At 58.8% G+C, this 24,317-nt stretch overlaps 6 protein-coding genes across 6 annotated transcripts; 2 read left to right on the top strand and 4 right to left on the bottom strand.

The window, feature by feature from the left end:
- Positions 1 to 101: 101 nt before the first annotated feature.
- Positions 102 to 1,278, bottom strand: HRG_05713 (eukaryotic phosphomannomutase domain-containing protein; the record flags this gene model as incomplete). The annotated part of the gene is made up of 3 exons (XM_044864184.1): positions 102 to 354; positions 494 to 951; positions 1,174 to 1,278. 3 exons carry the CDS (start codon positions 1,276 to 1,278, stop codon positions 102 to 104), a joined length of 816 nt encoding a protein of 271 aa, XP_044720716.1.
- A 632-nt stretch (positions 1,279 to 1,910) lies between these two features.
- Positions 1,911 to 4,968, bottom strand: HRG_05712 (sodium/calcium exchanger protein; the record flags this gene model as incomplete). Its single annotated transcript, XM_044864183.1, has 3 exons — positions 1,911 to 2,241; positions 2,297 to 4,112; positions 4,170 to 4,968. The coding sequence occupies 3 exons, from the start codon at positions 4,966 to 4,968 to the stop codon at positions 1,911 to 1,913; spliced, it is 2,946 nt and encodes a 981-aa protein (XP_044720715.1).
- Positions 4,969 to 6,233: 1,265 nt separating this feature from the next.
- Positions 6,234 to 6,923, bottom strand: HRG_05711 (formyl transferase domain-containing protein; the record flags this gene model as incomplete). The annotated part of the gene is made up of 1 exon (XM_044864182.1): positions 6,234 to 6,923. One exon carries the CDS (start codon positions 6,921 to 6,923, stop codon positions 6,234 to 6,236), a length of 690 nt encoding a protein of 229 aa, XP_044720714.1.
- Positions 6,924 to 7,460: 537 nt separating this feature from the next.
- Positions 7,461 to 10,242, top strand: HRG_05710 (condensin complex subunit 2 domain-containing protein; the record flags this gene model as incomplete). Its single annotated transcript, XM_044864181.1, has 5 exons — positions 7,461 to 7,549; positions 7,651 to 8,239; positions 8,289 to 8,931; positions 8,989 to 9,884; positions 9,961 to 10,242. The coding sequence occupies 5 exons, from the start codon at positions 7,461 to 7,463 to the stop codon at positions 10,240 to 10,242; spliced, it is 2,499 nt and encodes an 832-aa protein (XP_044720713.1).
- Positions 10,243 to 11,310: 1,068 nt separating this feature from the next.
- On the bottom strand, positions 11,311 to 13,260 carry HRG_05709 (HMG (high mobility group) box domain-containing protein; the record flags this gene model as incomplete). The annotated part of the gene is made up of 8 exons (XM_044864180.1): positions 11,311 to 11,501; positions 11,563 to 11,868; positions 11,917 to 12,321; positions 12,387 to 12,620; positions 12,680 to 12,734; positions 12,812 to 12,991; positions 13,061 to 13,094; positions 13,151 to 13,260. 8 exons carry the CDS (start codon positions 13,258 to 13,260, stop codon positions 11,311 to 11,313), a joined length of 1,515 nt encoding a protein of 504 aa, XP_044720712.1.
- Positions 13,261 to 18,766: 5,506 nt separating this feature from the next.
- Positions 18,767 to 22,801, top strand: HRG_05708 (endonuclease-reverse transcriptase domain-containing protein; the record flags this gene model as incomplete). The annotated part of the gene is made up of 8 exons (XM_044864179.1): positions 18,767 to 18,987; positions 19,177 to 19,653; positions 19,892 to 20,357; positions 20,525 to 21,820; positions 21,893 to 22,161; positions 22,213 to 22,229; positions 22,410 to 22,448; positions 22,662 to 22,801. 8 exons carry the CDS (start codon positions 18,767 to 18,769, stop codon positions 22,799 to 22,801), a joined length of 2,925 nt encoding a protein of 974 aa, XP_044720711.1.
- Positions 22,802 to 24,317: the final 1,516 nt, after the last annotated feature.

Genomic DNA, 24,317 nt, shown 5'->3' with positions numbered 1-24,317 from the left:
TTTTCCCTTTGACAGATGCAGGTGTAGATACAGGCTCTCCGGCCCTCAGTCGTAAAGGCAATTCTATCTCTACCGCACGTCCACCAGCGCGAAATGACCATCTACAGGTCAAAGAGCTCCTTGACGATACGCATGGTGTCGTCGGGGCCCTTGACGGTGTGGCCCGTGGTGGCCGGGTGGTTATAAATTTCCCAGTCGTTACCGCCCTCGAAAGTCTTGTCGCCAAAGAAGTGGATCGTTTTGTACTCGATGCCGCCAGGCTTCTTGGCCTCGGCGTCGAGGTGTCGGAGGCAGTACGTCTTGTCCCAGCCCTCGGGGAAGACGTCAAAGGAGATTTGGCCACCGATGGCGAAGCTAAAACGCATGACAAACAAGCCGGGTCAGCGACGGCGCGCACTCTGCTTTGTGGCTGGAAAATGCAGGGCCTTTTTGTCTCAAGGCAGAGGAACAGAGAGGAGAAGAACGAGAATGGGGAGGCGGGTGGATGACGCACATGAGACCGAGGTCGCCAAAGCGATCCTTGAGGGCAGCGACAAACTTGTCGCGCACCTTTGCCGTTTTGTCGTAGGCCTCAAAGTCAATGCGCTCCTGGACACTGGCGTTCCTGCCAACGGGGCTGATGTTGACCATGCCGTTGCGAAACTCGACAAAGGTGCCCCGCTTGATGGGAATGTCGAGGTCGGCCACGTAGCGCAGGCAAAAGTTGACGAGCTCCTTGTAGCGGTCCTCGCCGAGCCAGCCGATGAAGCTGTTGGAGGGCAGGGCCTGGCCGAGCTTGTAGGCCGTCAGGCCGTTTTCCGAGAAGCAGAAGTCGAAGAGGGAGACAACGGGGACGCCGGCGGGCTTGCCGAGCTGCTCCTCCTGCTTGAGCAGGTCGGAGCCGCCGACGAAGCCGATGGCGCACTTTTTGCGGAGGGCGTTGAGCATGGAGAGCATCTCGGGGGAGGCAGCCTGCAGGTCCGGCGGGGCCCGGCGCAAGGGAGAGACAGAGGGAGTGGTTAGTCGGCGAGACTCTCATGGATGGCACATCATCAATTGCCGTTCCCCGTCCCCCTCCCGACCCTCTCGTGTCCCTCGAGGCCGACGAGTGCGGCAGCAAAAGGAGCAGCAATAGGGAACAAGAGGGAGGGGAGGAGGGGGGCGACGAGACGAATTGGAGGGTTCTAGGTTTACCAGGCGAGCAGGCGTGAGGGTGCCGTCAACGTCGAAGAGGCATATCGTGTCCTTGAGGGGCCGGTCCTCGAGGGGCGTAAAGGTGGGCGGCGCGGCGGCGTCCATGCTTGCTGGCGGTGGAGGTGTTTCTGCAACGCAAAGGACGATGCGATTACAGGACGAGACACTGTTGTTGAGGACAGCGGCGGCTGCAGTCACCAGGGAATGGGGCAGGCGGTCAAGATACGTACTTGATACCTCGGCCGTTGGAGGGGCATTTGGTTTGGAGGGGTAATCATTGTTGGAGGGAGGGGCTGATGGTAATTACGTAACCTCTCGGTGAGCCTCTCGGTTGCGGATGGACATTATTACCTAATCGTCTCCCAGCCCTCGACTTGGCGCCGTCGACAACGACAACTGGTACAGCGCAGGAGAAGAAGACATGATTCCGAGGAGCGGTGACGCCTGTGGGTGACACCTGTGGGTGACACCTGTGATTGGCGCTCGGCTCGCACCGGGTCAAGAGCCGCCAATTGGATATGGATGGCCAAGGGGAGCGCATCCAAAGCCCATGGCGGACCGACTTCACATCCATCATCAAAAGACCGCCTCCGGGTATCCAGCCATCCCATCAGCTTCCCTGTGTGCGGTTCATCCTCCCTCCCCTCATTAACAAGCAGTCATACCCAAAACAAAGCGTCTGCTCTTGGTGAAGCCCGAGGTATCCAGTCAATGCGCCCACGCCATCAAACCCCCTTCTAGGCTGCCTCGCCCCAGAGCCCCGTCACCTCGATTACCACGCTCACCACTGTGCTCAACGCCCACAGTCCAATGACAACCCAGCCGATCCTGCGGCTCAGGATCCACTTGTTCATCGGCACGAGAATGAGGAGGAGGAAGAGCATGATGAGGAGCGTGATGCTCGATATCATCAGCGTGCCTCCAACCTGCACGCGGTACGGTCCGTACTGTATCGGCCCGTCAGGATGTTTGGCGTGCTCGCGCTTGGCCTGCTGTGCCATCATCATGACGCCGCCAATGCCGATCCCCAGCAGAATGTTCAGCATAGGCCCGCCAAAGCATGCCGACCTGTGAACCGAGAAGTTAGTTTGCCCCGAGCACGCGCCGCCATGGGTCCACTTACAGCGCCATGACGGGATACCCCAACCGGGCCACCGTGATGTCTGCCACCAAGTCTCCGACGCTGTTGCCCGCTGCGAAAATGGTCAACCCCAATAACGCCTCGGAAATGCCCAGAATGACTCCGAATGCCTTGAGCACACCAACCACTTCGCCCGCAATCGTTGAGATCCACGCAATGCTAATCACGAAGCCCAGAAAGCAGAGAAGGTAGTAGAACCTGGGCCTCACGTGCTCCGTAGTCGTCAAGAGCAGTACCACCAGCAGCACGAGCGACGTCACGAGCGAGTAGAGCACCATCCGGACCAGCTCCCTGCCGGGCCGCTCCCAATCCTCGCGCAGGTTGGCCCATAGGATAAAGGTGGCAAAAAGCGGCCCGGTGAACAGTTGCAAGCAGACAAGCCATCGGTTCCACGGTGGCGACTCATTGTTCGCATTGCTCCCGGATGGCAGGTCCGATGCCGCCTTGGCGGGAATTAGCATTGTCTCGATGGTTGGACGATTCGTCGATGCCGCGGCCGTTGCTCCGTGCTCCCGAGTCGCCAGGCTGGCCAGGCCGTCAGCTGCGGGCGCGTGGTTGCCGCTGCTTCTTGAAGTATAGCTCCGCCGACGTTCCCACTCGTCCTCCCCCTCAGCCCCTGGCGTCATTACGGCAATGGCTGGTGTGGTGCCTCCGTGGCTCACGTCATCAGTGACGGTGCTGTCAGTAGACGTGGCATCCTCACTCGACTCCGAGTCCACGACAGGCAACGTGATCACCAGGAGGAATATGCTTGGCACCGATATCGTGCTGAGAAACCGGTCCCAGTGAGACTTGTCTCTCCAGCCTTGCAAGGTCGGAAAGAGCGTCGCCAGGAGCACGTGAGGCGGCGGGAGCACCGAGTACGGCCACCACCGTACCGGGCTCGACACCGGCACCGGCACCTGAATGTCGGGGAAACTATCTTCTCGTCGGGCCGAGGTAGTCGACGGAAGCATAAACTGCCCATGCTGCGAGTACGCGTTTGGCGTCATGAGCATTGGCGAGTCGGTGTAGCCGGGGAAGGGCGAGCGGGGAGACGATGCCCCGCTATGGCTGCTGCGTCGACTTGGAATCTGCAGTTGCAGCTTGGGAATCGACCCTTTCCCCAAGCCATCGTCCGCCGAGCCATGGCTAGTTCCACTTGACGTCAGGTCGTCGGCCGGGGATGGAGCAAGGGATTCTCCCACCGTGCGCGATGGCGTCAGTGCTGGCGCTCTTCGGACACTTTCGGGTCCCCCAGGGGCCAGCAAGTCAGACTTGTTTCGGGTCTGACCCTCGTTCAAGAGCTCCGGAATGACGGCCGGGGAAAGGGGCATGTCGCCGGACGACAGCGCCCTGTCCCTTCGCGTCAAGCGCGTCTCGGCAGTTGACATGGCGTTGGTGTTCTCGTCGTGGCCGGCATCCAGGCCAACAGCCACGGTTCCTCTTCGGGCTCTTGCACCGAAGTAGTTTTCCGAGTAGGTGCGACCCGGAATCGAGGAAAGTTGGAGATTGCTTTCCCGTTGGAGCTGTGCCAAAGCAGATCGAAATTCGAGGGCGCCGACCAGACTCGGGCGGATCGGGGTCATGTTGTGGTGCCTTTTCGCCCCAGTCCGCAGGATACGCATGTTCCTCGTGACCTCGGCCGCAATCATTCTCTCATGGTCGCCGTCCGAATCATCATGAGCGCCTTCAATTGTGACCTGGGGCATCTGGCTCTCCGGGTCGGAGCGAGCGAGCCCTTCGAACGACGAGAGGGCATCGCCATTGGCAACGTTATTCGAGGGAGGCGGTTGTCCCGGGGCACGGTCGACGTCGTCTGGGTCGTCCCGATAGGGCTCGCCTGCCAGCTCGTCGCCCGACTGCCCACCCACACCATAGAAATGGCTGCGGGCTTCTCCTTCTCGTCGGAGCCGTCGTCTCTTCCTGACGCCATACCAGTGGCAGCCGACGACAGTTACGACGTAGACGATGTAGTAGCCAATCATGGCCCAGCATTCCCAGAAGCGGAGCTGGCCATCCGCCAGAAAAGCCATGGTGAAGCCGACGGCGACGACAAAGAAGCAGATGTCGCGCGTGTACGTGGCCCTGTCGACCCTAAACTCGCGCACCAAGGCCATGGAACCAGCGACAACACCGGTGATGAAGCTTGCGGCGCCAATGAGCTCGCCAACAGCCATGCTAGGGCTGTTGGAGCTCATGGCGGCAAAGGTACTGAATACATCGGGTGAGCCATTGCCAAAAGCCAGAAAGGTGACGCCAGCCAAGCTCTGGCTCAGGCCAAGTATGGCGGCGATGGTGCTGAGGTTGACGCTGAAAAAGTCGCTGGCGGCGATGCCGATGGTGGTGAAGAGCAGGCCCAGCCAGGCGACGAGCAGGATGAATGCGACGGGCGGCGCATGCTGGAGGGTGCAGTAGTAGAATTCTAGGTACGGGAGCAGGCCGGCATCGGCGTCCATGCAGTGGCGCCGAACGAAGGCGCACTGGTCCTCGACGGAGTGAACCTGGTTGCACTCGGCCTCGTCGCGCTTGAAGAGCGAGGCAGCGCCGCCGTCGCGGCCAGGGCGAGGCGAGTGCGCGAGGAACGAGTAGGCCGTCAGTAGGGAGAGGACGAGGACGGTGGCGTAGAAGGGGCGGGACCGCGAGCGGCTCCGTCGGAGGCTGGATGGCTGCATTCTTGTCGAATCGTCATGTCGCAGGAAGTCAGCCCAGCAGAGGCAAGCAGGCTAACAAGGTAGTCATATAGCGGAGAAGAGGAGCGCGAGAGATGTAGGTAAGCCTTTTTGCGTTCTAGGTCATGGTCGTGTTGGCAGCCGTACTCGTGGTGCAGTCGGTAGCTGAGGTTAAAAAGGGCACGGTAATGTCGGGCGAAAGCTACGGAGTAGGATAATCGGTGAGTGAGTGAAGCGGAGGCGGCGTCTGGGGTGGATGGATACCCGGGGTATTTAATAAGGTACCGGTGCGCGTCACCGGGAGGGTGCTCGGCACTTGGTACGTACTTGGTTGGACGTGGCGGATGAACGGGTGCCAGCACAAGGTAAGGACGGTTTAGGTACCAGTGCAGAAAAGCAGTTCCTTGGGCCTCCCTAGGAATGAACGATCACTCGGGCTCCTCTGCGTGAAACGTCAAGGCATCTGTTCTGACCAAGCATCGAGGTGCGGTGCCGATACGGCCTTAGGTAAGACCCCAGTTGTGCATATGTACTTAAGGTGGTATGCAAGGTTCGGGCGCAACGGTACAAAGCAAGCCCTGCAGAACGTGTCCCCCCTTTACTCCGAGAAACCAACAATCAGTTGCCCAGTACTTCGTACGGAGTTCCAACAGTACTTCGTACGGAGTTCCAACAGTACTTCGTACGGAGTTCCAACAGTACTTCGTACGGAGTTCCAAGTACTGGGTTTGGAGAGCGGTCACTGGCTGGCTGCCTCCCGGGACATCTATACATGTGCACAGCCACTCTTCGCTGTCGATGCAACTTTATCTACGGCGCACAGGCGCTTGCAGATGAGGGGGCGCACCAAAATGGGCATGTCTTACATGGCCGTCCAGGCACGACAGGCTCAGCCACAACTCCCCACCATCAGGGCGTCGTCAACCGGTCAGGGCTTTTTTTGCTTCCGTCAAAGCGAGAGGTATACGCCTCCGCCTGCCTCATGTATTCTCGTGGTTTCCTCGCCGGTGGCTAGCCTGGTAAGGCCGTCGAAAGCCACGTATTTGGCCTTGTCTTGCTTAAGCCGGCTATGTGTCTACTCGACTTGAAAGACGCTCCATCTGTATCGCATTGAGCGGCTGCAGTTGTCGAGCACGGCAATCCGTCATCTTCGAGCGTCGAGCCAACCTTTGGCAATAGCTTTGCCCTTATCCATTGCAACCCAAGTCTCCTAGACTCCCAGCTCGGAACGTGAGGCCTTGCAGCAGATGCCTGAAAGTCGTAACCCATTACGTCCGCGCAAGAATCTCCGCCACAACCTTTGCCGTAGCCTCGACAATCAGCTCATGCTCGTGGGAGTGAATCCGCTCCGTCAGCCGTCCGACATCATCGCCCGGCAAACACTCGATTTCCCGCGTCATGATTGCCTCGCCCTGGTCGACCTGCTTAATGACGTTATGCACCATGATGCCCGTCTTGTTGTTTTCTAGCCTGCCGGCCTGAAAGTCCTCAAAGGCCCGCTCGATGGCATGAGCACCGTCATATTGGCCCGGCAGCGCAGGGTGCAGGTTGATGACCTTGATCCCCGCTGCGCCGACGGGGTCGAGGAACTTCTCCCCAAAGATGTACATCCAGCCGGCCAGCACAATCAGGTCAGGCCGGGGGTCACCGGCGAGGACCTTTTCGGCCAAGGCTGCGTCGTAGCTCTCCCTGGCCTCCTGTAGCTTGGCCGCGTCTCTCTCGCCCTTGGACTGGAAGCCGTGGGAGATGAGATTAACGTAGTCCCACGGGATGCCATGATTCTCTGCCCTCGTCGTGGCATAAGCCTTGCCCCGGTTGACGATTAGACGGCAGATGGTTGCGTTAGGGATGCGGCCGCTAGCCACGCCATCGCAGAGCGCCTGGAAGTTGGAGCCGTTGCCGCTGGCCAAGACCAGTATCTGGCACTTCCTCGCCGTCTTTTCTCGGACACCACTCATTTTGGCTTGTTGCTGTCTTGTGGTGGAGATAAGGAGTTGGTTGGTCGTGCAAATTCTGCACGTCAAGGCCAAACGAATGCTTCGACTGGCATTCACTCGGACGTGCCGCCGGTGGTCCCGAGGAAGATGAGCTGTCAGATCCTATGACTGAAGAAAGCCGGGACACCTCATATCAAGTCTCCATCGTGGTTGTTGGGCTCAGCTGAGGCTGCACGGCTGCCGAGTGCCGACTTGGCCTGCAAGCAGCCGCACAGGACGAAGTGGCGCGCCAAAGGCCAGGGAGGTGGCGATGTGGCTCGGCAGGAGACTGTGCCACAGGGCAAGGATAAAGTCTGACGGCCACGTGACACTGTGGCTGACCTCAATGACACTGTGGCTGACCTCGTGAGTCGTGAGTGTGATGTCCGTGGCGGTGGGGTTGCCTAGCCACAGGGCCATCTTGTTTACTTTGGCGTTGGGTGGACGCGACCTGCCCATTGCGGGAGGACGTCTTCCGCTCTCCTTCTCACCACACATCAACACCCGCACCTCCACACGATGCCTCGGGTCGCCCAAGTGCCACGCGCCGGTGGCGTCAAGTCGACGTCTGCCTCCATGTCGGCTTCGCCCTTCAAGTCTCCCGTCAAGTAAGAGCAGAGCCCCGCTTGCTACGTGCCTTTTTTCCCCGCCGGTTTTGCTTGGCTTGCCTTTTCCCCGTCGACGCCGCGTTCTTCCTCTTCTCACGCAGGCGCCAACTGGCTAGGATCCCGCTCAACGACGATGCGCAAGAAAAGGGCCGGCGCATGAACTCGCGAAAGGCCCTGCAAGAGAAGCAAATCAACGAGATCAAGGCCGCGGCAACACCACGCAAAACCAGCGCCAGGCTGGACGACCTGGAGAATGCGTCGCCAGGCTCCGCCTCGGGCACCCCTCGCGGCGCCCGCAGCGGCGCCGACGGCGGAACCTCCGTCACGCCCATGAAGCGCGTCCCCCTCCTTGCCAACTTTGAGGAGTGGATGAAGATGGCCACGGACAACAAGATCAATGCCACAAACTCGTGGAACTTTGCCCTTATCGACTACTTTCATGACATGTCCCTGCTCAAGGAGGGTGACGGCGTCAACTTCCAAAAGGCCAGCTGCACCCTCGACGGCTGCGTCAAAATCTACACAAATAGAGTCGACAGCGTCGCGACGGAGACGGGAAAGTTGCTGAGCGGCCTCGCCGACAGCAACAGCAGCAAGAAAAAGGACCGCGAAGGCGAAGATGCCGAGGGGGAAGAGAGCGAGGACGAGGTGGACGAGGATGGCAACGTCAAGAAGAAGCCCAAGAAGAAGGTGAGGGGATGGGTGCATGTGCGTGGAATCTTTTGCTGACGACCACTAGACCCAGAGATCGTCCGAGGCCACCTTGGCGCCATCGTTCAGCGCACTGCAACTCAAGAAGTTCGAGCTCGAGTTTGCTGTGGACCCCCTCTTCAAGAAGGCTTCGGCCGATTTTGACGAAGGCGGCGCCCGTGGTCTGCTCCTGAACCATCTGATGATTGACTCCCAGGGACGCATTGTCTTTGACAGCAGCGATGACTCGGGTGACGTGGTTACTATTGGCAAGAGGAAAGCCGAGACAAGCGACGATGCCGAAGAAGACGGCGACGCGTCAGCGGCGCAGGTGGAAGACGAGGCGAATGAAGACGAGCAAGCAGGCGACGAGGAGGACGAAGCGGCTGTTCCGATCGACCTCGCCTCTCTCGGTCAAAGATTCTTCCACGATCTAGCACGGCTGGACGAGCTCGACGTGTGCCCGTCGCTCAAGAATTTTGACCTCGGCAACCCCTCTGGCTCGATGGACATCCCATTCCTCAAAACGCCGGATGACTGGAGGGCGGACCAAGACAAGGACAAGTCGGCGGGTGTTTTGGGCGACAAGTCGGGCATGTTCATCGACGAGGAGGCTCCGGTGGGCTTTGACGATGACGATCTCGGCCTCGGAAGCTTCGACGTTGGTGAAAACGTTGCGTTTGGCGAAGGCGGCGAGGCTTGGGCGCGCGAGGCTGCTCTCGGCCCGCAAATGCGAGTCTATGATGCAGGCATGGGCGACGACGGTGGTGCCGACGGTGAAGGACTCGATGACAAGGCCGAATACGTGGTCTCGATGGCAAACCCCCAGAGCGCCGACAAGATGCACGAGGACATTCTGGGCTTCTTCGACCAGGCGCTGCAGAAAAACTGGAGCAGCGCGGAGCACTGGAGGATCCGGAAGATCAAGGACGTCAACAAGCCGCCGAGCGAGATGAAGAAGCGCAAGGAAAAGGAGCCGTTCGAGATCGACTTTGCCAGCCCGCTCGAATCATCCATGGCCGATGTCCTGCACACGCAAGCGGCGAGCAACTCTGCGATAAGCATGCCCAAGAAGGACTGGAAGTCCAAATCTCGAAATCTCCTCCCCGACGACAAACACTTCAACTCCAAGTCGCTGCTCAGCCTCTTCCTCAAGCCCAGAGCGCGCATGGCCCGCCGTCGGACCGGCTTCGGGGCTCGGGGGGTGGTGGGCAATGCGCCGCCAGACAACCAACCCGTGGGGGACATGGACGAGGCGTTCTGGGCGAACCGCAAGGGCCCCGAGGAGACTGCGCTGCCGGAGGGCGACTACGACGCCAACTTCTTCCAAGACGACGGCCTGCCCTTTGCTGGCGGAGACGACGCGGACGACGACGACCCGGAGTTTGCGGACGCGCGCGAGCACATGTCGCCGGGGATCGAGGGCGAGGCAGGCATGGCGGGGGTGGCCGGGCTGACGGCCTTGCTGGGCGGCGAGACATATCCATTTACGCAGACAATGGGAGGGGCCTTTGGGACTAGTCTTGTAACGCAGACGAGGAGGGTGCGGCCCGAGTATGTGCAATATGCCCGGAAAGCAAAGAAGGTGGACGTGCGGCGACTCAAGGAGGAGATTTGGAAGAGCATGGCCTTGGACAAGCTTGAGGTGAGTTTATCGCGGCCAGGCTCTTTCGATTTCTGTAGCCTCTCGTCACGCGACCGTCACTGACTCTGCTCTGCAGGATCCGTCAAGAAAGGGGGACCGCCTCCTGACTCCGCCGGAATCGGAGGAGCCAGGCCAGGCACAGCAGGGGAAGACGAGTCTCAAGTTCAGCGAGGTTATGAGCGGGCTGCAGTCGGTGTACCCCAAGGCCATCATGGACGACATCTCGACGTCGTACTGCTTCATCTGCCTGCTGCACCTAGCCAACGAGCAGGGTCTGGTGATTGAGAAGACGGCGGAGCTGACGGAGCTCGACATTCGCAAGGACTGGACGGCCGAGGTTGTCGAGGGCGGGGAGTAGGCGGTGTTGTCTCAGTTGGGCGGATCGTATATCTAGGCAAGACGTTTTTGTGGGAACATGGATGCGCGGGACTCTCGGGCGTCTTTTTGTTTTTACCCCTTAAGAAGACGGGGTCAAGCTGGGAGGGGGATTGATTGTTGGCTTTTGCGACGGGGCATGATGGGACGAGGTGACGGCTCATGACATGCCAGGAATGGAAGAGACAGGGAGAAAGACGTCGGGGCAGACAGTGTGGCGCGGCCGGGGGCATGGCTCAAGGTACAGCTGCGAATATACACCAGGCGACGGATGCCTTCCACGAGTTCCTGGCTGAAGCGGCGACGACGGTGGTTTGATGGCCGAGTCTCTCTCCCGACTCTACCATAGCCGCATTCGTCCACGCGAGCGACGCACAATGACGTGGAGACGAAAGGCGAGGTTAAAAACCCTAACCCACCCCACCTGGAAACCCGTTGAGAGCGGCGCCAACGGCACACAGGGCTCGCGCCGTCTGAGAGGAGCGCAGACACCCAACTTCATGTCTCGCATGCATATATAAAGAGGGGCTCCTCCCATTGTTTCTTCTTGTTCTCATCTTTCCTCACCAAGGGCGGTCTGGTAAATTGCCATCCATACTTATCCCTTCTCAGGGACTCTCACCAAGGCCATGGCAAAGCGGCAGACGGCCGTCTGCGAGCGCAACCCGGCTGGCCAGTTTTTATGTGCATCATCACCTTTGCCTCTGTCTCTTCGCCGTCGCTTCCCCTCCGTGTAATCCTACAGCACCCGTGGCGAATCAATCTTCCCCCCAGTACACCTCTCGGCCGACTAAACTCATCAAGGTCCGCCGAGGTCCAAACGCCAATCGCCTCACAGTGGTCCGCCTTCCTGCAGACAAGTCCAGATATCATGTCCCTACCAGCTCCAGGTTATCGCAGTCGTTCCGCGTCCGTGGGTATCAAACAAGTCTCGCCCAATCGTAGTGAAAAACAAAAACAACAAGGATCGTGTCTGTTGATGAGGCATCAGGAGGGCAAGGCCGTCCGACTTGGCCCTCCTCTTTCCCCCAACATTCCTTTCTCAAGGCCGTCACTTTGGGCCGTGTCTACCAACAATCTCACCAGCTCGCAACAAGGCACTCATCCCGTCGTATCCACTCTTTCCACTGTTGCCGGGAGCGAGAGCAGGGGGTGATGCATCAGCCGACGTCATCAGCACATCGCCCTCTCTTGACTGCACAAACTTCATCTTCTGGAAAGCCGATGATTCGGATTGGAAGCCTGATGTCCCGCATTAGCTACCGCCCCGAATATACCACTTCGGACCAGGGGGAAAAAGTACCATAGCCCCTTGGCCCGCGTAATTTAGGCGGGGACTTCTGGGGACTGCTGCGGGTTGCGACGGCTTTGTTGGCAGAAGCCGACTGCTTTTCCATCTCTCCAACTCCCGACATGGTTCGGTCCGCGAGGAGCGCATGAATCGGTAGCGGACCCTCGCCAGGATTCCTGCCGAAACTCCCCGTCGAACACCGAGATGCGACGGTGCTGTTCGAAGACGGCTCGTGGCGTAGAATGGGCACTCGTGCAGGTGCTAAGACGGGTGGGCCGTCTGCCACCAGGCGCAATTGACTGGATCCCCCAACCCCGGCTGCGAGCGCATTCACATCCGTCATGGATGTGTCCGCGGCCGTCGTGCCGTTATCCAGCATGTCAGATAGCGAAGGGAGATGATGTTGGTGAGCCGATCCAGCCCGATTCCTCCTCGCCCAAGAGGGCTGGCGACGCGAGTGCCGGTGGTGCACATCTCGGGGGCTACCAGTGTCGAAGTTGGCCATTCTCGGTGATAGCCCACCCTCATCGACAGAGTTGGCGTACGACATGGGTGTTGGCGCGGTAGACGAGTGTTGGGATCCTGCCACCGAGGTTGTCGAGTTCATCCTTTCATGCCGCGTCGGCGGAGGTTCGCTACCTTGCAATCTCTCGCTGCTGCTCCCGCTCCTGCTTCCGCTAGACGTCGCCCCGCCCGGAGTCACCCCGCTGCTTGTGCTGCCGTGACGGAGTCTGGCAGGTTCCAGCCTCGGCCGTTTTGACGCATCGTGGACTTTTCGATGCGAACACGTCAGTAAATGTGAGTGAGCGATTGGAGTCGAAGTCCACTCGACAAACCTTTGCTTTGTTTGGCCTGCCTCTCCTTGAATTCCTGTAGGTACTGCGCATATTTGCGGTACTCGGGCGTCTTCTTATACGCGGCGAGACTGCAATGATACTTCTCCTTGGCGGCGTTCGCCTGACTTTCATACATTTCCTTCTCCGCGGGTGGCAAGCTCTGCCAATTTTCCCCCACCAGCTTCGCAATCTCGGTAAACGTGAGACTGTGAGACTTCAGATCGTCTCTCATTTCTGCAGATGAGTCTAAGCACAGATCACGTCGATATGATTTCGCTCGCGCGGAAACTCACTGTTGGAGAAAAGAACATAAGCCGAGGGAGGCCGTTCGGGAGCATGCTCGTCAGGCTACAACAGACTAAAGTCAGCGGACGCCTACAACACATCGATTCCGACCGACGTCGGGGTAGGGGGCGAAAGCGAACCTTTGGATGTCGACGGTACTTGCGCTTCGTAACACCACTGGTTTCGTTGCCGGCCTCGGGACGACTGTTGTCGCGCCGCAGGCTGTCTTGCTTGGTTTCCTCGGCGGATGGCTTGCTGGTGGATGCCAGCGACACGCTGGGAGCAATTCCCCTCGCGTTGGCGATGCGTCTCTGCAATTTCTTGGGAGAGCAGAATCAAAATGTTAGCCATGGATTTTCCTCCAAGTGCGAGGAGGGCCATCGACATACTCTCCGATGGCCGAGCTTCACTCCCAACGCATCCCTTGAAAAAGTGTCAGCAACGATCCAAGTCGATAAGACGAGGCGCCTTCAGCTTACAGGTCCATGTCCAGAATGGTGTCCCATGCATCGAACCCCTGGTCGATGAAGGAGTCGAGATATTGGGACAACCCCAACTCTGCGAAGATGCCCTCGAGTTCTCTAGTCATCCAGCCGAATGATACACCGAACCCGGGTCGGCTGCGATTGACTTGGTGGCGGGAAAAGTCTCTGGCCGGTGAAAGAAACAGAGTTGAAGAGCCAACATCTACTCTGAGCAGGTCACGGGTTGAGCGAGGTCAAAGAATCGGTAGGGCGAAGTGTCTGTCTGGGTGGCTTTGGGTGAGGATGCTCGATGCTCGTATGGTGCGCAGCAAGGAAACCTGTTGCCGGTCGATGAAGCCGTGTAGTGGCACGGAGACGGATCAAGGTCCGAGAAGCGGAATGGGGCAGTCAAGTCCCGTATATACCAAAAGGAGGCAGGCCAGTGGGAGAGCTTGTATGTGGAACGGCGGGCCAGTCTGTCGCTGGTCGATGGAGCAAAGGCACGAATATGTACGGCATATACATGCGAGGCCAGGGGGGGGCGAATGCTGAAAGAGAATCGAAACCCCGATAGATCGATCGGCGGCAGCGAGAATCCAGGTGGACCAGGTCAGGCGTCGAGGCGGCTCAGACGCGAAGGAACAAGAGCATGAGGACTAGAGACGGGTGACTGGTTGGCCGAGGAGCGAGATTGAATCGGAACTCTCGATTGCCAAGAACAGGGATGGCTCGAGAGGCGAGGCCAAGTTCAAGGGGCAAAGAATAGAAGGATGGCAGTCTGGAGAAGAGCGAAGGGGCGCAACGTGAAGCAACGACCAAGGCTTGCCGGACAAAGTACCGACGAGTAGGATGGATGGAAGAGCGGGATCGACGAAATGCGATCGAGAAAAGTATGAAATCGCCGTAGGATACCCTTCTGGCCAATGCTGCTGGGGGTGACGAAAGCGCGACGGGCAGGCTCAAGGCGGGTACAGACGGTTGGGTAGGTGGGTAGAGTCTAGAGAGTGAGAGGGAGGGAGGACGAGCTATGATGCCGATGATGACGATGGGGGGGACCGAGGGCCAGTCCGGGTACTCGAAAGGAGGTGGTGGGTTAAAGGGGGGTGGCGGCAGTGCGTCGGTTTGCCAGCGTTGGCTTTGATCGAAAGCTCTCTGTTGCTCCCTTGAGAGTCGTCGTTCCTGTATGCCAGGCCGCGTGTCGGGGGATTTTGGGCAAGGGGATGGACTACTGCGAGTGTGAGTGCGTGTGTATTGCACTGTACGCTGATGTGATTGTAAACATGGACGTTTGAAGTCAAGGCCGCCTTGGGGGGTGGTGGTGTGGACGTGCGAGAGAGAAGAAAGGGAAGACAGGCAGGTGAGGGGAGATCAGTCAGTTAGTTACCATTCAGCCAGTCCAGACACGCCCCCTTGAGCGAGCAGTACTGTAAATCCCGTCCCAAGTCCCGGAGTGTGTACATGGGCAGCAAGGGGGTGGTGATAAGAGGGGAGAAGAGGCACAAGCACACGCACAAAAGACCAAGACCATCTGCAAGCTCCCCGAGGGTGTGTGTGTGTGTGTGTGTGTGTGTGTGTGCGTGTGCGTGTGCGTGTGCGTGTGCGTGGAAAACAGATGCTGGCAAGGGCCCGCGATGCACTCATTCATTGATGGCGAGATGACTTGTGGCCGAAGACGAGGGGGCGTGCGGCTATTCGATAGTCTGTGCTCCACCGTTCCTTGGCTTCCGACAGACACCCAAGGCCCAGAAGCTTCAGGCGTAGTGCGTACCTGCTGCTGGCCAGGTACATGCGCGTACCCACCAATCTGGCCTCGTCGTGAGCCTGACCGAGTCAAGCCCACCCAAGACAGCCTGCTAGGCGTGTGCCATGGTGTGCCGACGGACGAATGGGGTTCTCGGCCGACGGGAGAGTGGGTGCTCGGATGTAATATTGTGTAGTTCGGTCGTCGAGGCGCAGCAACCCTGCTTGGATTAGAGTCGAAATGGGCTCCCCAATGTGGAGGAGAGCGCTGCCTTGCCTCGTCTGGCGGTGCTCGCGATTCTATGGCCATCGACTGACCATGATGATGGTGACGGTGGTGATGGTGGTGGTTAGGGCGGCGGCGGCGGCGGTGGCGATCTTGCTTTGAGCTTGACAGAAAGGCAGACAATCAATCTCGACTTTTTGAGATGGGGAAAGGCTCCTTCTATTGCTTTGTTCCAAGGGAAGGAAACAACGGAAAGTCGCCGCTGCCAGTCGGCGTACTGTATACGTATCCGTAGCCACTTACCTAGGTACCTTAAGGTACGTGCAAGTACCTACGAGGACTTGGTAGACTTGGTACATGAAGCAGATACCACATTGTTGTCCTATGTGTCCTCTCTGAATGCTCGTGCCTCGGTGCCTCGATGTACGGATAAGGAGTGCCATGGAGTAAAAACAAGTGATATTGTTAGATGCAGCAAACGCCCTCAAGAGACTGCGAATAACTGCTCGTTGGCCAAAGCAAGCACCAACTGGCAAGCTACCTCGCAGTACTTCGCCTCCGAGGTACGGAGTACTGTCGCCCCATGTCCCCCTGTCCTGGCCTGCGCCAGGCTACCTACCTAGGTACCTAAGGTATCTTACTTAGCTAAGGTAGTACTTTATGTAGATACCTACTACTATAGTGCCTAAGATAGAGATAGTGGATACCTACCTACCTACACCTAATTACCTAATACCCTTTTTTTAAGCTGTCGCTGCGCCCAAGATGAGCACGGCAGACCGCACACCTCACATGCCGGGCAACCGTTGTAAAATGATGTAATGGTTCTGGTGTGACGCCGGCAGCAGCCCGAATCGCGATCAAAGATGGAAACCCCAAGACAGCCGCCCGCTCCCTCGCCACGACCGGCGCCGCCAGACAAATGCACGACGCGCTCCAACGCAGCCCAGCAATCCTGAACCTGGCGGCGCGCCCCAATGGCCAAGGCTAGTATACCCAGCTCCTAGGTAAGTACTGCAAGTTATCTGGCGACTCCGCATGTACAATATATAGAAAAGGTGCGTCACGCAGTGCAGTTATACTGCATGGCACTGGCGACATGCTTGCTCAAATGCTTCACTCCCATGTACTGTACTTACGGCCAGAGAGGGCTGTAACGAACAACAAGCATGGTCCACGTACTGTTCCCTGTGCCAGGGGCTGGCAGTAGACGTGTCTGCACGTTTCAGCGCGACTCTCAGCAAGGATGCTCTCGTGTGTGCCTAGAGCAGACAAACGCACGTGTCTGGACTCGCACGATGGCCCTCCCGAAAAACGACGGAGTCATGATTTGTGGACTAGCAAGGCGAGGCGGGAAAGGCGAAAAGACGATGGCCCGGCGACTTCTCGATGGCCCTTTCTGCAATCACGATGCGGCGACCCGGCGATGCCAGACTGCTCCCAAAGCCTGCATGAGGGTAAATCAGCTGTCTGGGGAGTTGGAGCGCCTTGGGCAGGTAGGGAGGAGGGTAGTGCGCTGTGCAGGCGATTGGGGGGGCCCGTCGGTCGGTCCGGCGCGCTGGTGCTGCGGCACTCGTACGGTACCTAGGTAGCTTACTGTAGGTAATCGCCCCAGAAACGCGGAGGTTGTGGGGGTCTGCCTGATACTTGCGCTGCTCGTCCAGAGAAACTTTGAGGTTGCGAGATCTCGATCCCATCCCAGCGGCTTGGCTTGACGTCGTTGTGGATTGGCTCGGCCCCGGTCTTATATTTCTCCGCGTCGACCTTTTTCCCGCTCTCCTCCGATCCCTGCCATCTATCCAAAAGCCATCAAACATCTGCGCCCCTGGACCGTTCCTTTTGGAAACCTTTACGCCCAATGGCATGGCTTCCTCGCTCTCACCCCCTTGGGGGCGTTGCCACATCAATGTGGACTAGACGGCGAGAAAAACTGAACCGGGTGACGGGAATCGAGTTTTGGCCCGTGGATCGCGCCTCAGCAAATGACAGCATGCCCGCTCTCTGGTTTGAGCCAATGGCCGTTGAGTATCACCCCCCTCTTCTGTGCGACCATTTTTTTCTTCATCACGACAGTCCATGTCGTTGTGCCGACGGAGCTGCCATGCCGTGCCATGCCAGCATCCTCCCCGGCACGCATGGAGGGGAAAGAGGCTGCATTCGACCCGGCCTTTACGACTCTTCTCCTGCAGCCTAGGGATTGGACCTCGGGTGCTTCATCCACCAAGCTTGACACGCGGCTCTCTTGCTTTCCTGGCCGGTTGGAAGGGCCTCCCGTCCGCTGCAGGGGACGCAAAGGGCCAGGGCTGCATCGGTGCCATATCACGATCGAGTTCCACCAGCCCTCCCTGCGACTTCTTGCAGCTCCCGCCGGCTGTGTGCGACTGTTTCACGGAATGGCCGCATAGCTGCCCGCCGCTCTGTGCATCTCAATAGCTCTCTGTACCGTATGTACAGTATGTACCACGGATATGTGCCCTGCGTTGCACGTCTCCGTCTGCATGCCGCATGTGCATATTATACAACATCCAACATGCATCCGAGTCACAGGCGAGTGCTTGCTGTACAGAACAGCCAGCACCTACTGTACCTACCTCTGAGCTTTTGCACACAAGGCTGAGGCGCATTCGAGTTCCCTGCACTTGCATACATAATAATCATAATCATGCCACTTTGAAGGGGCGGATGGTTTCTTTGGTTTTTAAGGTTTCCAGCCCGGAAAACAACTCCTGATATCCACACGCCGTGCCGGAGCATGTACCGGGAGGATGCAGGCCAGGAGGCGCATACTCCGTCCGTGTGTGCCTCTGGACTGGCGCAACGTGCTGACAGGCGGGTGCACGTCCCTGGAAGAGGCCCCCGAGGCCCCCTCCTGGTGGTGCTCCCGCTATGGGAGTTTTCCCAACCCGAGGGCCACAATCTCGATGCGCATCCTCGCTATCCAGATGCTCACCAGACACGGAGATCGAGCCGCCCAGCCCGTGTGGACGAAAGAACAACCGACACACGCCCAACCACGAGACACGACAAGGCCCTTGTTTGTTCGCCGGAGATATCTTTCCCACGGCACCGGCGAAGCTAGGGAAAGGGGAAACAAGAAAGAGGAGGATTCGCCCGTGCCTTGGTGCACCAAACATGGCAAAGGAATCTATGTGCTGCCGCAATGCAGTCATGGCGGAGAGCCAGCTTTACCGCAATCACATCCATGCGCCCCTCGTCCACCCCGCTTGAACTCGTGCCATGGAGAATGGGCCCCATGGCACATTTCTCGTTTTGCCTACTGGTCTTGTCAATTCCCATGTCCCCCCTCATCACAGTCTAGACGCCGGTTCCCAACTCTCTAGACCCCGTAGTGGCCAGTTAGCCCCCCTCGGGATCCTTGCCTCTGGAATCTGGACCGTGACGTTCTGCATGAGCAGGGCGTGGCATTAGCAATGCCCGCGAGGACTCAGCCCCTCGCCCAATATCAGACGACGGGGCCTACGACGCCAACGAGGCTACCCTACACCTTGTTTGTGAACTTCTATTCATTCTCAGTCCACCTTCCCCTGTTTTCTTACTTTCTTGGCATGCAATTGTTAAGAAAGTAGCGCAATTTCCCACCAACTCGCCTAACAACTGCACGTTAATCATTCCAGCCGCGCTTTGCGCTGGCTTCGGCAGCAGCCATGGCATCTGCCACGAGCTCGCATGCCAGCCCAGATCCCTTTGATCTGGGTGTCCATACCGCCCAACCTCGCGCGATTAGCCCGTGCATCTCAGCTTCGACACAGTTCCCCCATTGCGAGCCGTCCCATTGGTCTCACATCCGCGTTTCGGCGACCGGCGGCGACGCCGTCCTCGCCCCTTATCAGACTCTCCAATGCCGCCGCTACGGAAGGAGCGCAGCGTGAATCCACCCCGAACCGGCCTGGCTCGGCCGAGTCCGTTAACCTCCAGCCGGTCTCGATCGTTGAAGCTGCCAACAAGCTCGCAGTTGAACAAACAAATGCCTACAACGCCAAAATGACAGTGTTCCGAGCCTTTGTGAATCGTTCGAACAGACTGCGAAACAATACACGTCCGGCCTTGAACACAGCTTTGCGGAACAATTTTCCAACAGCTTCCTCGACTTTTGGAAGCAGGCGCTCTCCGACCTCAATTCCGCACCCGCCCCGACCTACAGCAGCGTCGCCGCCGGTCGCCCTGCAAGCCAGCCCCTCGGGGGCCACACTCCCACGGCCGCCGCAGCCCCGCAACAGCAACGACCACAACAACCAATCTCCCGTCTCCAGGGACGACCAATCCCCGCCCCACCAAAAGAAGACCTCCGTGTTTTCGTGCGGCTCGATGCCGAAGCGCCGGCGCGAGACCACAGCAGCTACGCAATTCGGACCCACATCGCCGCCAAAGTCGGCATCGACTTGCACCGGGTCCCGGCAGCTTTCAAGGTAAACTCCGGATGGGCCATCCGAACAACGGACGCTACCATCAGGGACCTCATCGTCCAGCGACAGTCGGAATGGTCCGAGGACCTAGACGCGACCTCGGTGGAGATTAGTCACAAATGGTACACGTACGTCGTGCCCAACTGCCCCGAAGACTTACGGACTTGCAGGGCAATGAAGTCAACTACGAGGCGGCCGTCAAAGACGAAATCGCCTGCCAGACCGGGCTCACACCCATCAGCATCCGTCCCAGCCGGCACGATTCAAGCGACCTTCCGAGTAAGACGCTTATTGTGTCCTTCCTCGAGCCTACCCAGAGACCTTGGAGACTTTTGGCTCCAGCCGACTTGCCCGACACATCGTCAGATCCAGCATGCCCAGCCAGTGCAACAAATGCTGGGATTTCCACGCTCGACACAGCTGTGACCGACAACCGTCCTGCAAGCGTTGCGGAAGGAACGGCCATGACGGTGAAACCTGCGTAGCCCTCGAGCAGTGCGCAAACTGCCTCGGACCCCATTCCGCAGATTTCTCGAAATGCCCTGCACGCCCCAAGCGATCACACGGCGTCATTCGCCGCCTGACGAAGGAGGAGAAAACCCTCGTCCGACAGATGGGCACCCAACTATTTGCTCAGCGGAAGCAACAGTTCGAGCGCATAGACCAACCCGAACAGCTAGAACGAGACTCCTCCGAGATTCTCAATTCCATAGCTCCGAGCACTGCTCAGCCCGACGACCAGGAAGCCGAGCACCCAGATGACAGGTCACGGGGCAGGAGCGAAACCTCAGTCCTAAGCTCGACCAGGACCATGTCTCCGCCATTCATTATGGTAACCACGACACCTCAGCCTCAGAGCGAGGGCAACGAATCTAGACCAGCTTCCCCTTCAAAGAAGCGACGCATCAGCCCCATTGCACTATCTCCATGACGAGACATCCCCGCGTGAACCAAAGCGACAAGAAGACCCTGCGAGTCTTCCAAGCTAACGTAGGCAAGATCTCGCCAGCACATGACTGCGCCCTTGCCCTCGCCGACTCTGAACGATACGACATAGTGCTCCTCCAGGAGCCGTGGACGGAAGCCAAGGACGGCCGATGTCTTACCAAAACCCACCCAGCCTACGATACCTTCTCCCCAGTCGACAGCTGGGACGACAACAGCACCCGACCTCGAGTAATGACCTATGTCCGGCGGAGTCCCTGCCTGATGACAGATCAGAGGAGGCCTGTGGCGACCCGCGACATTCTCTGGCTCACCATCAACAACATAACAGTAGTAAACTTCTATCGACAACCGCACTACGATGAAGCACTGGAGATGCTCCTCCAGTGGACCACACCAGGAAGGTGCCTAGTAGCAGGCGACTTCAACGCCAAACACAGTAGCTGGCAAACCGGCCGGCTCGATGGCCGAGGTGACGACATCGCCTTTTGGGCCTCTGAGAACGGCCTTAGCTTGCTCAACCCTGCCGATGTGCCAACGAACCCACATGGCAACACAATAGACCTCGCCTTCTCCAACATACCACTATCCGAAGCTGTCGTGGAGGAACACCTGGCCACCAGCTCTGACCACTTCACGCTCAGCGTGACACTCGCTGACCTGGCTCCGGCCTCGGTGCCGCTAGGAAAGGTCCGCCTCACCTCTGACGACGAGCTCGCTCGTTTCGCCGAAATGGTCGATTCCGGAGCAACAGCTATCCCGGCCGCGGCCTCGTCTCCCCAAGAGCTTGATTCCCTGGCGTTGGCGCTCGTGGAACTTCTCCAACTGGCAGCCAAGGCCGCCGGTCGCCCCGTCCGCAAAGGGGCACGCAGCGCGCCCTGGTGGACAGAAGAATGCGCCCTCGCCGCGGCGGAATACCGCGCGATTAGGAGAGTCTACCCTCTCGGCTTCAATCGGGAAGTCCAGCTTGCAAAGAGAGACTTCCAGAAAGTCGTGCGGCGAGCCAAAAGACATTACTGGCGCAATCTGATCGACAGCTTCACTGACAGCGCCTCCGTATTCAAAGCGGTCCGATGGCTGAGATCACCGGGCGCTTTCCAGCCTCCGCCCCTACAAGTAGGCGATGTAGTTTACGAGACGCAGCTTGACAAAGCCAATGCCCTACGGCGGGCGACGCTCGAGCGGCGCACGGCGGACGACGACATCCCAGATCCGTGGATCCCAGTCGACACAACGAAAACCGTTCCCTTCACGCAACAGGTGTCACTTGAGGAAGTGCGCGACGCAACCCTACGGACAGGAAACACGTCTCCCGGCCCCGACAGCATCACGGTACAAATGCTCAAGGCGGTATGGCGTATTATCGGAAGCCACGTCCAGCGGCTGTACGAAGGCTGCCTCACCATCGGCCATCACCCGAAGCCGTTCAGAGAGGCCGAAGTAGTCATGATAACAAAACCAGGCCGAAGGAACCTCTCGACCCCTCGTGCCTGGCGACCCATCTCCCTACTGTCCTGCCTAGGCAAAGGTCTCGAGCGGCTCATCGCACGCCGCCTGGCATGGGCCTCCGTCCACTACGGAGTCCTCCATTCACAACAAGCTGGCGCTCTCCCGAAGAGATCTGCCGTTGACCTTGTTGCCGCTCTGCTGCATGACATTGAAGAGGCGTTTGCCCGCGGACAAGTTGCCACGTTGGTGACTATGGACATCCAGGGAGCCTTCGACACTGTCCTCCGCAACAGGCTGATCCTTCGCCTCCGTGAGCAGGGGTGGCCAGAACATCTCGCTCGATGGGCTGGTTCTTTCATGCATGACCGCTCGGCGCGCGTCAGATACCAGGACACTACCACGCCCAGCTCGCCTCTCCAATGCGGCCTCCCAGGGATCACCAGTCTCGCCCATCCTTTTCTGTTGTACACGGAACCAATTTACCGCCTAGGGAAGCCGAAGGGGCGCTTCGGCTACGCAGACGACACGGGTATCCTATGCATAGGTAACTCCCTGGAGAAGACAGCCGAGAGAGCGTCGCGCTATGTAAACGAACTTGTGGCCTGGGGCGCCGCCAACGGCATCGCCTTCGACCCGATGAAGACTGAGGTCATGCATTTCTGTCGAAGCAAACCTAAAGTTGCCCCGCCTATATTTCACGGCGACTCAGAGAAGCGCCCTGACCGAGCACTGCGATGGCTAGGCATCTGGCTCGACAGCACCCTGTCGTTCAAGACACACGTGGAAAAGTGGACAGCCAAGGCACAGGTCGTGGCCTATCACTTGAAAAGTCTGGCAAACACCAAACATGGTCCTCTTCCGGTGCCGTTCGCAGAGCCGTAAGAGCATGTATCGAACCGGTGCTGCTCCACGGCACCGAGGCATGGTACCCCGGATTAACCAGCCCGCGATGGACCCAGCCAGCAAAGAAGGACCATCCGGGATACAGCAACTCATCCGAAAGATGAACAAGTCGCTTCACACATCCATCCGAGCCATCCTGCCTGTTTGGAGGACGACGCCGATCAATGCCCTCCATCGAGAGCGGCATTCCACCGGTGATACAACTGCTCGAGGGCGTCGCATGCGCTTCGCGGCCCGCCTCAAGTCTCTCGATGAAGCCCATCCGCTTGCGAAACGTACAGTCCGGCCCAAGCCCCCTGTCATCCACAGGTCGATCAAACTGAAGTACCAGGTGCCGCGAGAAGGCTTCCGGACCCGACTTCGACGCAGTGACCAGCTGCTGCCTTGCAGCAGGCGGCCAATTCTCCTCCTCGCCGCTTCGGCGACGATCAGGCGCTGCCTCTGCAAACCGCCCCGAAAGACCAGTCAGCAGCGGATTTCCGCATTTGGCTCCGGTCAGTGCCACCACACACTCTGGTCGTCTACTCAGACGGATCGCTCTCCTCGGATGCAGCGGTCGGTTATGGCTATGCCATCCATCTGGATGGGCAAACCGTCCTAAGTGGCTGCGGCCGACTTGGGCCCGCTGAGGTTTTGATGCAGAAGCGAAAGGCGCGCTCGAGGGCCTGCGCGCTGCCTAAGCCTCCACGATCGCAGAGGGTAGTCGTTTGTCTCGACAACATCGCGGCGGCAACATGCCTCAGAGGCATGCCGGCAGACTCCTCCCAGGATGTCTTCCTCGAGTTCCAGGCCCTGGCCACAGCACACGGTGCCACGGAGGTCCGCTGGATCCCCGGCCACACCAGCATCCCAGGCAACGAGCAGGCCGATGCCTTAGCGAAAGCAGGAACCTCTCAACCCGAGCCCGCAGGCGCTGTCCCGACACTGGCATATCTGCGCAGGGCTGCCAGGCAGCAGCCTAAAGTGCAGTTAAAGCCTGGTGGGAAGCCTCTGCACCCGAACAGTACAAGCCACTGCACCTTAAGCCGACGACCGGCTGCCCCGGAGCTCAAACTCCCCGACCGCTACTCCACCACTTGCTTGCAGCCCGAACCCGTCACGGGGACTTTGCCGACTACCACGAGAGGTTCAACCACGACGATGCGCGACTGACGTGCTCATGTGGCCGACGAAAAGAGCCAAACCATGTCTTTTATTGCCGAAAGATCGAGCCGCGGCATCGGATGAGGCTGACACCCTCACCGACTGCAGCAGTCAATCGCGCAATAGGCAGAGACTTCGACAGATTCGTCAAGCTGGCGAAGGCGACCTCCTTCTTTGAATGGGCTTGCCCTCGCCACTAGGCGGCTGTATCATCTTTCCCTCACCTCTTTCCTTTGTTCAACTTCCCCCCGGATTCGGCCAGGCAGAGGGTGCTGCAACACCCTTTGCCCGGCCGGGTCAACTGAGGCTGCGCTCTGCAGTCTCCGACAACGGTCCCTTGGAGACCAAAACT

This window comes from Hirsutella rhossiliensis (genome assembly GCF_020360975.1).
Source record: "Hirsutella rhossiliensis strain HR02 chromosome Unknown scaffold00005, whole genome shotgun sequence".
NCBI lineage: Eukaryota > Fungi > Ascomycota > Sordariomycetes > Hypocreales > Ophiocordycipitaceae > Hirsutella > Hirsutella rhossiliensis.
The sequence above is the reverse complement of the archived record's forward strand: the minus strand, read 5'-3'. Positions and strand labels throughout refer to the sequence as shown.